General features: G+C 44.9%; 1 protein-coding gene across 1 annotated transcript in view; it reads right to left on the reverse strand.

The window, feature by feature from the left end:
* The window catches only part of LOC144272970 (galanin receptor type 1-like), a 32,977-nt gene extending 31,307 nt beyond the window's left edge, over positions 1 to 1,670 (reverse strand). The window contains exon 1 of the mRNA XM_077831406.1: positions 969 to 1,670. Coding sequence (XP_077687532.1) covers positions 969 to 1,670 — 702 coding nt within the window. The remainder of the gene's footprint in view (positions 1 to 968) is intronic.
* Positions 1,671 to 15,533: the final 13,863 nt, after the last annotated feature.

The raw sequence follows: 15,533 nt of genomic DNA on the forward strand, positions 1-15,533 counted from the left end.
CATTCAGTGCGTTAACAGAATTTAAATTAACCTTTAAAAACACAATTACAGCAGTGCTGTAACCAGGCAATTATTATACTCTGGCTATTGGAGCCAGGAGACTAATGTACCTAAATCAATTATTTATAAGAAAATCCATCTATTAAATGTCATTCGCATGCCATTTGCCAGTACACACACCATAAGCAATGAACTGGAAAGAAACCAGCATCAATTTAAGCTACCATAGGGGAAGCTAAGCTCTTTATTGAAAGATTGTATATTAAGGCTTTTTTTCCCTCACACACACAGGGACAGAGATTAGAGATTTCAGTATAAACACAGTAGAAGAGTTAAGGCCTCTTTCTAATGTAAATCCTATTACTGAAATTTCAAGCATACACTTTAAAAGAAGATTTGTTATACTGGAAGAATATTCAGTTAATCTTAAAGGGACAGCAACTTAAGTCACTTTAATTGGAAGCATTACCTAATACTGTAGCTTAACGGTCTGAGAAAAAGTCTCTTAACAGTATTTCCCTTTTTTGTGGGTCTTGCCCAGCAACACAGGGAGGAACATTTTACAAAAGTAGGAAAACGATTGTAAAGCTACAAAAATCAGCATGGGAGTTGGGGTGGCTGGTAAGGGGTAAGTCTCTGTCAATCCTGGAGAAGGCATACATGGGGATTGTTTCAGTGCCCTCACCCATCAATCCTGGGGAGGGAATAGGCAAATAAATATTTGGAGATCTGTTATGTTACCCCAATTTTGCCCATTCCCCTCTTTTCACCCACTCCCACTCTGGTGTGGAATTGATAGCCTCAGCTTTAGGAAAGGAACAAGGAGTGGTGGGGGTTATTTCCATCCGTCGGGAATATGGGGTGGATAGATTGATCATGAGTCCTGGCGTAGGAAGTAAGGGAAATTGGCAATTTTGGAACCCCTTATAAGACCGCCACCTACCTCCCCCTCCTCTCCCTTCACCCACCTTGGCATAGCAGCAGGTAATGAGCACCAGGGGCAGCAGGTACCCCACCACCAGGATGGTCACCTTGTAGATTTGCTTGGCAGCTGAATCATCAGCCCACTGCTCCCAGCAGAAGGAGCTGTTGGGTGCCTGCTGGTGGCCACTCATGAGGGCCTGGTGCTGGGCCACAGGGATGGCAATGAGCAGTGACAGCAGCCAGATGATGCCCACGCCCAGGGAGGCGTTGCGTTTGCTGCGGATGCAGGGCGAGCGCTTGGCGTGCACCACGGCGATGTATCTGTCCACAGACATGGCCACCAGGGTGAAGATGCTGACGAGCATGGTGGCCATGGCCAGGTAGTGAACCCACTTGCAGAAGAAGGCGCCGAAGACCCACTCGGGCAGGGAGTAGATGGTGGCTTGGAAGGGGACGCAGAAGAGCAGGAATGAGAAATCTGCAATGCTCAGGTTGAGGATGAAGATGTTGGTGGCGCTGCGTGAAGGGCGTCCCCCAGATCGGATTCGCCCCAGCACCACTAACACCAGCGTGTTCCCCACCATGCCCAGCATGAAGATCAGCCCGAAGAGCACAGGCACAATCACGACCGCGGGGCCACCCCCCGACACTTGCAGCCAACACACTGGGGTGCCTGTCCAGTTAGCCCCAACGCCGCACTCAGTGCTGTTAGCCCCAGGAGACAGTACAGCCTCCTCCTCCTCCATGGAGCCAGGGTAGGTACAGGGGAGAGACTGGATCCTTGGGGGTGCCTGCTCGGGGCCACTCCCAGTGCCCACAGCGGCGGTCTGTCTGAGATATTTGGTGCTCAGTGGCCCTGCTTCAAAGAGCTCCCTCCTTCTGGGGTGTCTCTGCCTGGACTCTTTCTGCAGGGGGTGAAGAGAATGTAGGTTCCTCCAGTTGCAGGGTTTGGGCTCCTGGGGGGCTTCTTCTCTGGGGCTCTGTTCAGGCTCTCTGACCCCGCTCCTGGGTGCTGTTGACAGTGCAGGGGGTTCAGCAGCAGCTGGCGGTGGTGGTGATGTGCCAGAAGCAGAGGGACTAGAGAATGGAGCACATGCCAGAGGGGCTGCGTATGCACTGGGAGCTTTGAGTGCAATCCGCGCTGCTCCAGCTCCTCTGCTCCACGCCTCCCCTCTCCACCCACACTTATCCAGCTGCCGCCCCCCCTCCCGTCCCCAGCTGCGCTCACAGCAATGGAGCTAAGTTAACCGGGGAGCTGTCCGGGCCCTGATTCCTTTAGAGGAGAAGCCCCGGTCTCCTCCACCCCGGCAGGCATGCACGTGAGGAAGGGGGAGGACAGCAAAGATGAGTTCTGATTTAAAGAGGCTGATCCAACAGCAGCTGCCCAGGGAAAATCTGTACGGCCCTCCCAAGGAGTAGAGCTGGGGAGCACCTGTTGCAAGGACAGGGAAAGAGGTAAGAGCAGGATTTTAGAGCTGTAAAACCTGGATTCTGCCAGCCCTTAAATTGCACTATCAAAAGGGAAGGGATTTACCTGATGCCAGTGCACAAACTAGCTGGACCTTGCTGCATCCTGGCAGGAGTGCAGCAAAAACCCAGAATGAGCAGCTAGCTTCTGACAGTTCTTGGATGCTCACAAAATTCTAAACACCTAAATAGAGCATAGGCATAACTGCTACTAGTGCAAACAAATTCAGACCTCAGTGCAACAGGGTCACAAAAGTCTGGAAGCATGGAGCGCCTTTTGTTGGGTGGACCAAATTCTGGTTCTCCATATAGGCAGTGGAAATTGCGGTTAAAATTTTTGTTCTGTCCGTTAGGATCCAGCGTTGCCTGCACCCCATGGATAGTACCTACAGGATCTCCTGCACAATGCAACACAGACGTGCCAGCATGGTAGGCTCGTGCTGGAGTTAATGGCAACTTGATTTCACTGGGAGAAGGATGTGGTCCCTTAGTTTCTAGGCGTGTTAACTGTTGCAGTTTAGAACTGACTTGCTTTGCTGGCTTGTCTCTAATGAATTACTGAGCTCATCTTGGGAAACCTGGTGCCCCCACACTGAAATGCTGGCATCCCCTTCCCTTTCTGGATCAATCAGGAATTAAGTTCCCAGTGACATTTAATTGGTGTTATTCGGAACCAGGGAAACTTGTTCCTTATCCTTAATACCAATGGGAAGAGTCCAGGATTAGTATGAGTTTCCCTCAAAGGAGTATCTATGCCAGAGAAGCAGATATGGAGTTCTGCAAAACGCCACTGCACTGAAGGATCAACTAACAGTGGCAGCCCATGGCATAGTCCTGCTATCTTTTGGGGCACACTGTTAGAATCAGAATAGCAATATAGCTGTGTAACAGGTTACAGGGAGTTGAGAAGCAGTTTATTCTCAAGTGTATACATGAGGAGAGGTAAATGCCTGAGCAGCTATGAGGCAGTTCAGCTATGTGAATGAAACTCCTCAAAAAGTGACTGTGTTTAATTTGAGTGGTGCAGTTTTTCCCATGCATTGATTTCCATAAGGGTGTAACAAATCTTGAGTTTCAGCATGCTTTTCTGAGCAATCTGTAAAGGGGTGCGCTCCTTAGCAGCACTACAATAGAGTAAACGATTTCTTAATTATGAAAGGTGGTTGATGCTAATATTAGCATTTATTGTACAAGAGAAATTTTAAATAGGCGCTAAAGCAATTGATGTTTGTTTTTAGGATGAAGGGTCTTCAGTTCAGCAGATTTAAACCTTGCAATCATTTCCTAGGAGCTGGATACCTGATACAAGGGATGTTTTGAAGGTGAGTAAATCAGACATGGAAAAGACCTCAAGTTACTTGTCCTGTAGTCTATTCTATTGGATTGTTCCCTTTTGTATTTTATGGCTTTGTCCATTCTAATTTTAAATCACCCAAGAGCGAGGCTTTCTGCTTCTCTTCAGAATAAAAGATGATTTTGCTAGGATATTTTTCTGATAATTCCTCAGAGGTTTTTTTGTTTGATTTCATCCCATCTGTCACAGTTACAGGGGTAACTGCACCCCATTCTGGGTTGAGTGCATCTCCTCAGGTGTTATGTAAAGGCATAAGGCCCATCTTAATGGAATTTTGCAATTTCCCACTTCTAGACTGGTCCGGGGGCATCCACAATTCTTACCCTGCAGGTCCAAATGAGTTTGGAAATCTGTGATTCTCTCCTCTGGGAGCCGGACCAGTGGTACTCGGAGATCAGACAGCTGTCTTAAAACAAAAGATGTGTTTGTTTTAGCAGTAGGAACAAAGCTTTTGGAGAAAGATGCTTTAAAAACAAGAAAAGGCATGCTGGAGGGGACTTGAGGGGTGCTGGAACACTTTGTACAGTGGGGTGCTGAGAGCCATTGAACCAAACTGTAAATCTTGTATATGATGGAAACCACTTCAAGCCAAGGAGTGCAGCACCCCCAGCAATCCTACTTCCAGCACCTATACCCTGCCCCCCCAGTCATAACAATGCATACAACATTAAGAAGGGGAAAAGCAGCATGCCTGTGTTTAAAAAGTAGTAAAAGTTGAGATCATATTGGTAACATTCAGGCAGCCTGTGAATAAAAGTACAGAATCATTTTCCTTGTATGTGAATGTTAATAAGAGTAACATCTCCTAATTACATGGAATATGAGGTACCTAACAAACCACTTCTTACATTGATGGCTGTGGTTAAATTGATGGCTGAACATTAGCACTTTAAGCCTCCAGACTCTTGGAAAAACACTTGTAATATAATGACAAGCTATTGTCCTCTCTGTTATACTCTACTTGTTTTCTCTGGGAAAGATAAATCCCTATTAAAGAGCCTTGATAAATTCCCCCTAGTCCTGCTAAGGGGTTATTTAATTTAAAATCCAGTTTTAAGAAAGGGGTTTTAAATTAGGAAAAATTGCTGAGATTTCAACCCTTCAAGCTTTTTATTAATGACAATTGGCAGTAGAATTGATTTCCCCTCCCACCAATTATTGCAAGAGGTTATCATACAAGGGCGAGGTAAGACAGCAGAGCTGAGGCAGTATTGCCTCTGAGTGACAGTAATTTTATTCTTTTACTGAAGTCATCAAACTTGGCCCATCTTTTCTCAAACTGTTAAGTTAATCAGGCACTGGCATGAAGTTTCATTAATAGTACAGCTGATTATGGAATTGAAATAAATGTATTTTGCATTGGCTGTTTGGATATGTTTACACAACAGCTGGGAACAAGCCTCCGGCTCCCACACTGGGTAGACAGACTTCTGATAGCTTGGCTTGAGCTAGCGCACTTAAAAGAGCAATGTGGACATTGCGATTCTGCCACAGACTCAGGCTAGCCACCCAAACTCAGACCCAAGAGAATGGGTTGTCTTGAGAGCCAGAGCTGCTTCCTGAGCTGTAATGTCCACACGACTATTTTTAGCACACTAGCTGGAGCCTGTCCATGGGGGGTAGAAGGCATGCTCCCAGCTGCAGTGTGTACCCTTTGAGTTGCTTACGCACTGTAGGAGATATTGGCAGATGGCAAGTCTTACTATATCCACACATGAAGGGCAAAATACTTGCCTATTTATTGTGTAGTGTTATGGTTTGGGTTAATTCTCACTGAAACTGATGGGTAGAACAGCCACCCTTCATTTGGGATAGATTAAGAAACAGTTAAACTCCTTCGTGGAACCACCTAGCTGAAACAACAACATCCTCCACTCAGTACACAGGCAAATGTTACTGCCCAAAACAATGTCCTATGCAGTGCGCATGGAGGGTGAGGGGTTTCTCTGGATATTGTTGTGTGAAGGTTTGTGGTAGTGAAGGTGAGGCAGAAAGCCCAGAGAAGCGGAGAGAAGGAAACACCAGCCAGCCACAGAAGCACTGGAAGGCCTGGTCTACATGGGGGGGGAGGGGGATCGATCTAAGTTACGCAACATTCTGGACCGTGGGGGAGGCAGCAGAGTGTCACTCGCAGCCCCACGGCCCATTGTGATTGGATGTCATTCATCCAGCTGGGCTTGGTACCAGCTGTAGTGTCTCCTGGCGGCCACCACAGGCAGCTGTGGCATCTGCTGAGCCTGCAGCCTCTGCCTCCACCGGTGCCTATTCTCTACCCCTTCCCTCCACCCCAATGCTGGTTCTCACTCAGCCACATGGAGGAACTGTGTGTGTCTGTGTGTGTCGGGGGGTGGGGTGGGGCGTGTCAGACTTAGTGCCCAACCCAGGAGGTGGGGGTGCTGGGAGAGCTGGGGCTTTTGGGGAGCTGCCTGGGGTTGATAGGACAGAGCTAATCTGTTTATCTCTCCTCTGTCTAAGGATTTATCCTGCTGCCCATCATCATAGTATCTGGGTTCTCCCATGTAAAATCAGCATCAGGAGCTAGCTCCCCAGTGCCTTCACTGAGTCTCCAGCACTTCTCTCCTTATGGAGTCAGAACTCTGCTTGAGGTAGGTTTTTAAGATTTGGGGGGTTTTTTTGGAGAGGGGGGAATAAAAGGGCTGCTCATATCATGAGTGTCACTTATGGTGGAAAGGCTTTCTCAGACAGGATGGCTCTGCAAGGTTCCTAAAGATGATCAGGCTCTGGATTCTTCTCATCTCCTCTGCAAGTTGGATCTGTAGCCCATCCACTTGACTGAGAACACTTTGCCCCAGCTCACATCCTTCATCCTGAGCAATGGTGGTGCCAGACATAAGCAGACTAAGCAATGGCTTAGGGACCCAAGCTGCTCAATGAGCCTCCAATGTAGTATTACCCCCCAAATACCATTCATCTTGTTTAATGTGGATATTTTAACAGGTGGGTTAGCATATTTTTTGGTTTGTGGAAATAATGCAATTAGTGTATTGGGGGCGGGGGTGAAGGTCAGAGGGGTCCCGATAATATTCTTGCATGGGGCCCCCACTGGGCTAGCACCACCTCTGATCCGCGGTGTTGTGATCTTCATTGCCCCAGAGAGCACAGCTGGCCTAAGAGGACTTGGGCTGATGGGGCTAATGCCGGTCTTTGGTAACCCTAGTGTGCTTCCCCTGTCCAGTAACCATCCCCTCAGCCTCCCCTGGTTATCCCATCTGTAGGATGCAAGAGACAAGGTTCTGCCTCCCTTCACCTGCTCCTATTGCTCTGGAAAGCCCTGAAAGAGAAATAGAGCCTCAATATGACAACTTTCACCAGCATGAAATACACAGTTCTACCAAAATTGATATTTGTGGTCATTTGCAAATTTGTAAATGTTACTTTGTAAAGTTAATTGTAAAGGCTACTTTGTAAAGCTAAAATTGTAAAGGCTAATTATGGGTCTTGTAGACAAGAACCTTTCACAGCAACAACAATAAAACACAGACTTAACTCTATGCACGGCTATACAAATATCAGATCAGTCTGAACTTGAGAAACAAGGAACTAGCTTAGAAGCAGCAAGTGCTAAAAGTAATTATCATAAGAACTCTAGTTATGGAAGAGTAGTGTCTGCCCTTTGTGTCAACATTGGTATGGAAAGGATGTAGTAATAATAACAATTAATAAAGGCTCGTTGTTGGGAGCTGTGGGCCTGGTGAGTTATAAGGGATTATGTAAAAATAATGAGGAGTCCAGGTGCCACAAGGACTCCTCGTTATTTTTGCTGAATCAGACTAACACGGCTACCACTCTGAAAAGGGATTATGTGATAGTGGAGAACCAGATGGACTGTTTGCTTAACACTTGGTAACATACAGGTTTTTTAAAAAACACTAGTGACTTCATAAAGTGTAAAACTGGTTTCAAAGTGTCAACTGGACTTCATTGAAAAATACTTTCTATCTTCTTAATGTTTTTTTTTTGCTAAAAATGTAACATGTTGACTGAACAAGAGCGGTCACAATTAGATACTGATTTTTAGTCAAATATTTTCATTCCACTTGTAAAATCATGTCCCTGCTTTTACCTAATTCCAAGTGTCTGCAACTGTTGAGTGTTGATTGTTCGATGAAAGAACAGAGCCAGTGTTGTTTGGGACTGAGCGACAGCCTTTTATGCACTATTCAGCTTAACTGTAGAAAAGACAGTAATGTGTCACCATCCAGTCACTGAGCTAGCTTCAGTGCTAAGTAAGGTCACTGAGAATTAAACACCAGACTGTAGGGAAATGAGAGCTATCAGTGCCATCAAATTAGCAAGACAGCCATTGCCTGAATACATTAAATTATACCTGGAATTTATTGATGCATTAACTGAAGCAAATAGTCTTCCCTCAATTACTGTATAAATAAATCTCATTAGACTTCCAAACTTGGAAGTGACTAATTACAGCACTCTGTAACAAGCCCATCATTTCAGTGGAATGCATGTTTTAAGTGCCCAATCTTGTAGGCGCTTCCTGCTAACCCTCATTAGCTCATGCATGTACCATTGTAGTCAAGGGATTGCAGAATCAGAACCTAAAGTGGAAGCCAAATGTAAGTTTTGGCCCTAAACTCATAGATCCTGTAAACCTTATTTATTAGTATTATCATTCAGTTCGGGGGGGGCTCTCATGTGAGTAGGACTAATAACAGTGTGTAGTGGTTGCAATGTCAGGTGTTAGGGCTTCAGTAACAAGTCATGAGCCAGTAAGTTAAACCTGGATGAGGTAGGAGAAACTTAAGTTCTGAGTAACTATTTTATACAAGTTTTTATATGTGCCTAAGAACTAAAACTTTGTGAGGGGGGAAAAATCTTAATCTTTTCAATGAGATCTGACCTGAACTCTAATTTCTCAGCTACATCTTTGCACAATTATTACTCTTTGCTCTTCTGTCTTCCTGCATTGCTGAATCCTCTAATTACACATATAAAGAGGCCTTAGCATGTCAATCCCTTGTCCTCTCTGCACACTGAATTTTCATGGGTTAGGGGAGGTAACTGTCCTGTAACCGTCTTAGAGATCTGACAGGCTGTCCAGACTTTCAAGCCTTGTGACGAACCACCTTTTAGGCTTGTACCTCCCTGTCTGTAGTTCTACAAGAAGAATAATTAATAGCTGTGTGAAGGTTCTGATCTACTCTGCTGATTGACCCTGGGGGCCTCCAGCTCTTAATGCAGATGAACTTTACCTAGAACCATGATTTAACTATGCTTGTCATGTGTATACTGTTATTTGCATAAACACAAATTGATCATGGAAATGAGTCAGTCCCTAAATTCTGCTAAAGTGGTTGACCGTGACCCTCTGCTATAATTAATTAATTCCACCAATTGACTGCTGGTTACTTAAAGTACCCAGTCAGCTACAAGCAGTTAATTTTAAAGACTAAATCTTCTGATTTAAAACTTCTAATTTAAAACATGTAAAATTGGTTTGTTTTCTCAGGGGAAAATCAGTAATTAGTCAAGGCAAAATGCAAATCTCGTTTGCATAAATTTCTCATTTTTCAAGGAGATTAATCATATTGTAAAATCTATTCCCTGCTTTGCCTATTTCACCACTAATTGGTTCAAAATTCTCGTCACATAGGAATGGAAGGGACCTTGAGAAGTCATTTAGTCCAGTCCCCTGCACTCATGGCAGGACTAAGTATTATCTAGACCATCCCTGCCAGGTGTTTGTCTAACCCAGGGGAGGGAAAACTGTGGCCCATGGGCTGGATCCGAGCTATCAGGGCTTTCAATCCGGCCCACGGGATTGCCAGCTCAGTGGCGCAGTGGGGCTAAGGCCCTGGTCCCAGCCACTGTTGGGAGTGGCCGGCACCACATCCCTGCAGCCTCTGGGGGTGGGTGGGGAGCAGAGGGCTCTGTGTGCTGCCCAAGCCTGCAGGCACCATCCCCTGCAGCTCCCATTGGCTGGGAACCGCAGCCAATGGGAGCTTTGGGGAGCTCAACATGGGTGTGCGGCTGGGATGGCACATGGGGGCCGGGGGGGGACGGACGCAAAAACAGCGGTGGCCCCGGTCGTGTCTGCCTCCCAGGCACGCCGGGAACAGAGGGAAACCCTGGATCCCTGGTTGTAGCACCATAGACATGCTTTTCAGTATCAGGCAAATACAAGAAAAATGTATTTAACAAAACCATGAGTCTTTTCAGTGTTTTCATTGATCTGATAAAAGCATTTGATACAGTCGATAGAGAAGGATTATGAATGATTCTCAGAAAACTTGGTTGCCCACCAAAACTGGTAAAGATCATTCATTTATTTCATGAGGGGATGCAAGGCCAGGCACTTTTTAATGGAGATCTCACTGACTCCTTTCCTATTTCAAATGGAGTCAAACAAGGAGAATTGGTGCAAGGACACCAGAATCAAGGCCACCCCAGAAAGCGCTCCAAGGTCAGCATCAAGAACAGCATACACTTTGGTGCAATAAAACTGGATGATCTTGAGAAGGTTGCGTTACATAGATCAGCATGGCTATGCACAACACTCAGAGCTTTCCAAGCCTTTGAAGAGGACACAAGTAATCGATTGTTAGCTGCAAGGGAAAAGCAGTCATACTACTGCTATAACTACCAAGATGCTCACCCATGACTTTGTCTGCCCCGTTTGCTCATGAGCATGCATGTCATGGTTTGGACGTCAGTCGCTCCAGAATCTACGAAAAGAGAGAGCATGAAAACGTTATCGTTGAACTGACGGACTACACATACCTTGCATCTAAAATATTTGTTAATGTATATCTCAACTAGTTGGGTATTATTATTATTATTTTATTATTATTATTAATTTGATTCAGCACAAGGTGGAAGCAAATGTTTGCTTAGATTTTTCAGGAACTATGTTGAGTTGTGGAAGTTGGAGGCAAACTTAAGACTGGCGATCTGATAATCCTTTTGTTAGATGCCCAGGTACTGTGCTGGTGTGAGCAGCATAGATGCCCCAATAAATAGAAGTAGTGATGCTATTAAAGTTTCACTTAAAGTGCTGAGGTTCTCCCTTCATTTGTGATTCTGAGGTCTGCACCAGCTTCCTGGCGTGGCCTGTCCTGTCCTGAATGTTGCCCTTTGGTCAGTGCAGGTGCACTTGTGCTTGAAGGGGAGGCTCCAGCTTAGTCAGTATTGACTCTAGAGCGGGACTGTAGTGGGGCAGTCACCCCAGCCATGAAAAGGTTAAAAGCCAGCCCTGGCAGAGGGCTGAGGCTGAAAGCCAATAGGAAAAGGCTGGGAGGTAGCCACTCAGGGCCAGGCGGGCCCTATAAAAGACCTGTGGGGCCAGAAGGCAGGTCAGTCTCACTCCAGTCATGGAGTGAGAAGGACCTAGCTGCCTGGAAGTATAGGGTACCTGGGGCAGAGCAAATACCCTTGTTTGCATGAAGGTATTGGAATTGGTGTAAAGTGCTGGGGAAGGGCAAGAGGAGCTGGGGAGCTCCAGTCTAGCAACTCCCCAGGCTAAGACCTTGTTTAAGGCCTAAGCAGGTCCTGGGGCTGCAGAGGTGCAGCCTTGGGATAAGCAGAGGCAGCTGGTCCAACCCCCTTGCCAGTGATGAGTGGCCATCACAGACTGCAGTTTGCACCAAAGAAAGGGGGCTAGATGATGAGTGGCAGTAGCCACTGAGGTGAGGTGGGCCTAGAGGGTTGGGGGTTCCCCTGGGAGGGGAGACCCAGAGTGTGGGGGTACTGTGGTGGGCAGAACCCCAAGGGAAAGGGGCACTAAAGTCTGGGAGGGATACAGGGCCTGAGGCAGGAGAGACACCGGCCAGCAGGAGGCGCTCTGAGGCTGGAATTGAGCTAATTCCTGGACGACCAGCAGGAGGTGCCGCGGCGATGAGTCGGCAATCTGATGCCTAGATAAATAGAAGTAGTAGAATACACGGACTTTTTCAGATAGCTTCAGCAGTGATGAAAACCACAGCGGGTCCATAACATCTGCTTTAGTTGAGACAACCATGGCAAAAGGTTGCAAGTTTTTGTGGTAATTTGTCAGGAGTATTTTTTTTGCTATTCACATAGCTACAGTGTGAGCAAAAAAATCTTTCTTGCTTGTGTTCTGGGCTTCCATTCCTGGATTAATTTGGAAATCATGAAACTAAGTGCATATATTGTTAGGCCATAGTACTAACATTAATATATGGTACCCAAGAGCGTCCGCTATCCTATTCCTCTGTTAAAACTTCCCTTTCTTGCAACAGGATATATCCTGGCAACTGTCTGTCTTTAAAACATCAAAAAATTCTGTACTAACTCCACTAAATAAGTGATGGGCTTTTACCATGTAACTAATCCTTTTATTCAGTTTTTCTAGATAATACTACAATACGCCACTTAAGGCAAAAAGATACAGATATAAGTGGTCACGCTGTGGTTTAATGGCTTCTGCACTGAAAAGTTACCATGGTGATTATCTCTGCTACATTTAAGAGGGAGCTTTGCTTACAATGGACCCACTGCAATTTTCTATCCATTTTCCTATTCATGTTACTGGCGAGTAAAGTAACCTGTTTCTATACATTACTAGATAATGCACAGATGATGAGGTACCTCAGAAGTAATGTAGACACTGCATAGCGGTGAATTTCGTTGACCCAAAAAAGACCCACCCCCTCCCCACAAACACACATAATCATAAATTTAAGTGTTTTAAAGTCTGAAATCTGTAACACAATCTTAACTGTGCTGTTGTGAAAAACTCCCACATAATGCACATTAACCCTTTTTATACATAATTCCCATGCTAAGAGCACAGGTCTGTTTCATGTAATGTTTAGAACAGAAGCTATCAGAGCTTCCTGACTTTTCTCTGTGAGTTGTCTGAATTTTACCCTGAATTGGATGAATAACTTTGAGTTTATGACAAATTTTTACCTTATGTGCTGCAGGCTATAAATCATGGTGTGACTTGTCACGCCATTCCAGCTCCCTGATTCAGTCAATGAAACTTTCTAAATAGAAGAATAACAAATGGCTTCCCGCACAAATACCTTTGTTTGCATGAAGGTATTGGAATCAGTGTAAAGACCAGCCATTTCCCAAACACCTGTGTGAAAAACTTGTGTGAATAGCTAATCAAATGGTACCAACATGAAACCAATGAATAATGTGGAAATTGAATGACCGTTCATGAACAGCTTTGAAATAATGAAATAATCCAGTAAGAATATATTCCTAAATGGAGGATTTGCCTGATGTTTTTGCTATATCGTGCCATTTTGTGGGTCACAACCAAATATAAATAATACTTCGTAGTTTTTGATAGTGATCTGGCCAAATAAGGGAAATCCGTTTTGTTTTATCCTTACTATGTTCTTTCCACTCCAAATCCTATGAAATGCATTAGCTCAATTTCTTAAACTGATACCACTGGGTTTTATGTTCCTTATAGTATTAACTTCTGCATATTCACTGCTCTGTGACAAATAGCAGTGCCTGCATTTTCTAGTTAATCGCACTTAGGTTTGATATTGTGCCCTGGTTCTTGAACCTACTCTGACCAATTAGGAATAGTTTCTTATTCTGAATTATCAAATAATTTGATAATTATGAATAAATCTTTCCATAAGAATCATCAGCCACGATAACTTTCTCCGTGATAAAATTATCCAGGCTAGATCCTAAAGAGTCTGAACCCCCTTAACTTCTGTCACAGTCAATGGGAATTAAGTGCCCTCACCATCTCACAGAATCGGGCACTAGAGAAGTGAAACAACTCTCTGTTCAGCTGACTCTCTTTTGCCTTGATAGTGTAAACAACATTGCAGCTTCTGTAACTCAAGTCCTGGGCTACATTTGATTCAGGTGAGGTTTTTACTTTGCTAGTGTTCTCTGTTACATCTTGTAACCTGCTACAAATATGGGAATAAGCTCCTATGGGAGCTTCTACTCCTGGCTTAATGAGTCTGTGCCATGCTGCATTAGATTATTAGTAAACATTTATATTACAATATACAGTAGTTCAAAGGCTTCAACTCGGTTTGGGAGCCCCTTTGTGCTTGGAGCCTTACAAATAAAGATGAAACAATCCCTGTCCCTGGAATCATAGAATCATAGAATATCAGCGTTGGAAGGGACCTCAGGAGGTCATCTAGTCCAACCCCCTGCTCAAAGCAGGACCAATCCCCAACTAAATCATCCCAGCCAGGGCTTTGTCAAGCCTGACCTTGAAAACCTCTATCACTGAGAACAGTCTAGATCCATCCTCTTTGGAACCCCCTTTCAGGTAGTTGAAAGCAGCTATCAAATCACCCCTCATTCTTCTCTTCTGCAAACTAAACAATCCCAGTTCCCTCAGCCTCTCCTCATAAGTCATGTGTTCCAGTCCCCTAATCATTTTTGTTGCCCTCCGCTGGACACTTTCCAATTTTTCCACATCCTTCTTGTAGTGTGGGGCCCAAAACTGGACACAGTACTCCAGATGAGGCCTCACCAATGCCGAATAGAGGGGAATGATCACGTCCCTCGATCTTCTGGCAATGCCCCTACTTATACAGCCCAAAATGCCGTTAGCCTTCTTGGCAACAAGGGCAGACTGCTGACTCATATCCAGCTTCTCGTCCACTGTCACCCCTAGGTCCTCTTCTGCAGAACTGCTGCCTAGCCATTTGGTCCCTAGTCTGTAGCAGTGCATGGGATTTTTCCATCCTAAGTGCAGGACTCTGCACTTGTCCTTGTTGAACCTCATCAGATTTCTTTTGGCCCAATCTTCCAATTTGCCTAGGTCCCTCTGTATCCTATCCCTTCCCTCCAGCGTATCTACCTCTCCTCCAGTTTAGTGTCATCTGCAAACTTGCGGAGGGTGCAATCCACGCCATCCTCCAGATCATTAATAAGATATTGAACAAAACCGCCCCCAGGACTGACCCTTGGGGCACTCCGCTTGATACTGACTGCCAACTAGATATGGAGCTATTGATCACTACCCGTTGAGCCCAACGATCTAGCCAGCTTTCTATGCACCTTATAGTCCATTCATCCAGCCCACACCTTCTTAACTTGCTGGCAAGAATACTGTGGTAGATCGTATCAAAAGCTTTGCTAAAGTCAAGGAATAACACGTCCACTACTTTCTCCTCATCCACAGAGCCAGTTATCTCGTCATAGAAGGCAATTAGATGAGTCTGGCATGACTTGTCCTTGGTGAATCCATGCTGACTGTTCCTGATCACTTTCCTCTCCTCCAAGTGCTTCAGAATTGGTTCCTGGAAGCTTAGTCTGATTCAGAACTGATTCTGGGAAGGGGAAGAGGATATAACATACAAATGCATTGGTACCAAATTTACATGTTTTGGGGTTTTGTTAATTTTTTTACATTGGAGTAAAGGTAGGGTGAGGAATGGCTGTAAGAATAGGAAGGAAGATGGAAACTCATGGCTCCTCATATGTCCACCATAGATTCACCGAGGCTAAAGCCATTACATTTCACCTAGTTTCCTCTGTACTGAACCTGACAACTTGTGTTTGACTCAAGTATATCTTTCAGAAAGGCATTAAGAGATGGAGAATTCATCACTTCCCTTAGAAATTTGTTCCAATACTTAATCATTTGAGCCTTATTTCCAATTTGAATTTGTCTGGCTTCAGCTTCTAGCCATGGTTCTTGTTATGCCTTTCTCCATGAGATTAAAGAACCACTTAGTATTCAGCAAAAAGAAAAGGAGTACTTGTGGCACCTTAGAGACTAACCAATTTATTTGAGCATAAGCTTTCGTGAGCTTATGCTCACGAAAGCTTATGCTCAAATAAATTG

The sequence above is a fragment of the Eretmochelys imbricata genome, chromosome 12 (genome assembly GCF_965152235.1).
Source record: "Eretmochelys imbricata isolate rEreImb1 chromosome 12, rEreImb1.hap1, whole genome shotgun sequence".
NCBI lineage: Eukaryota > Metazoa > Chordata > Testudines > Cheloniidae > Eretmochelys > Eretmochelys imbricata.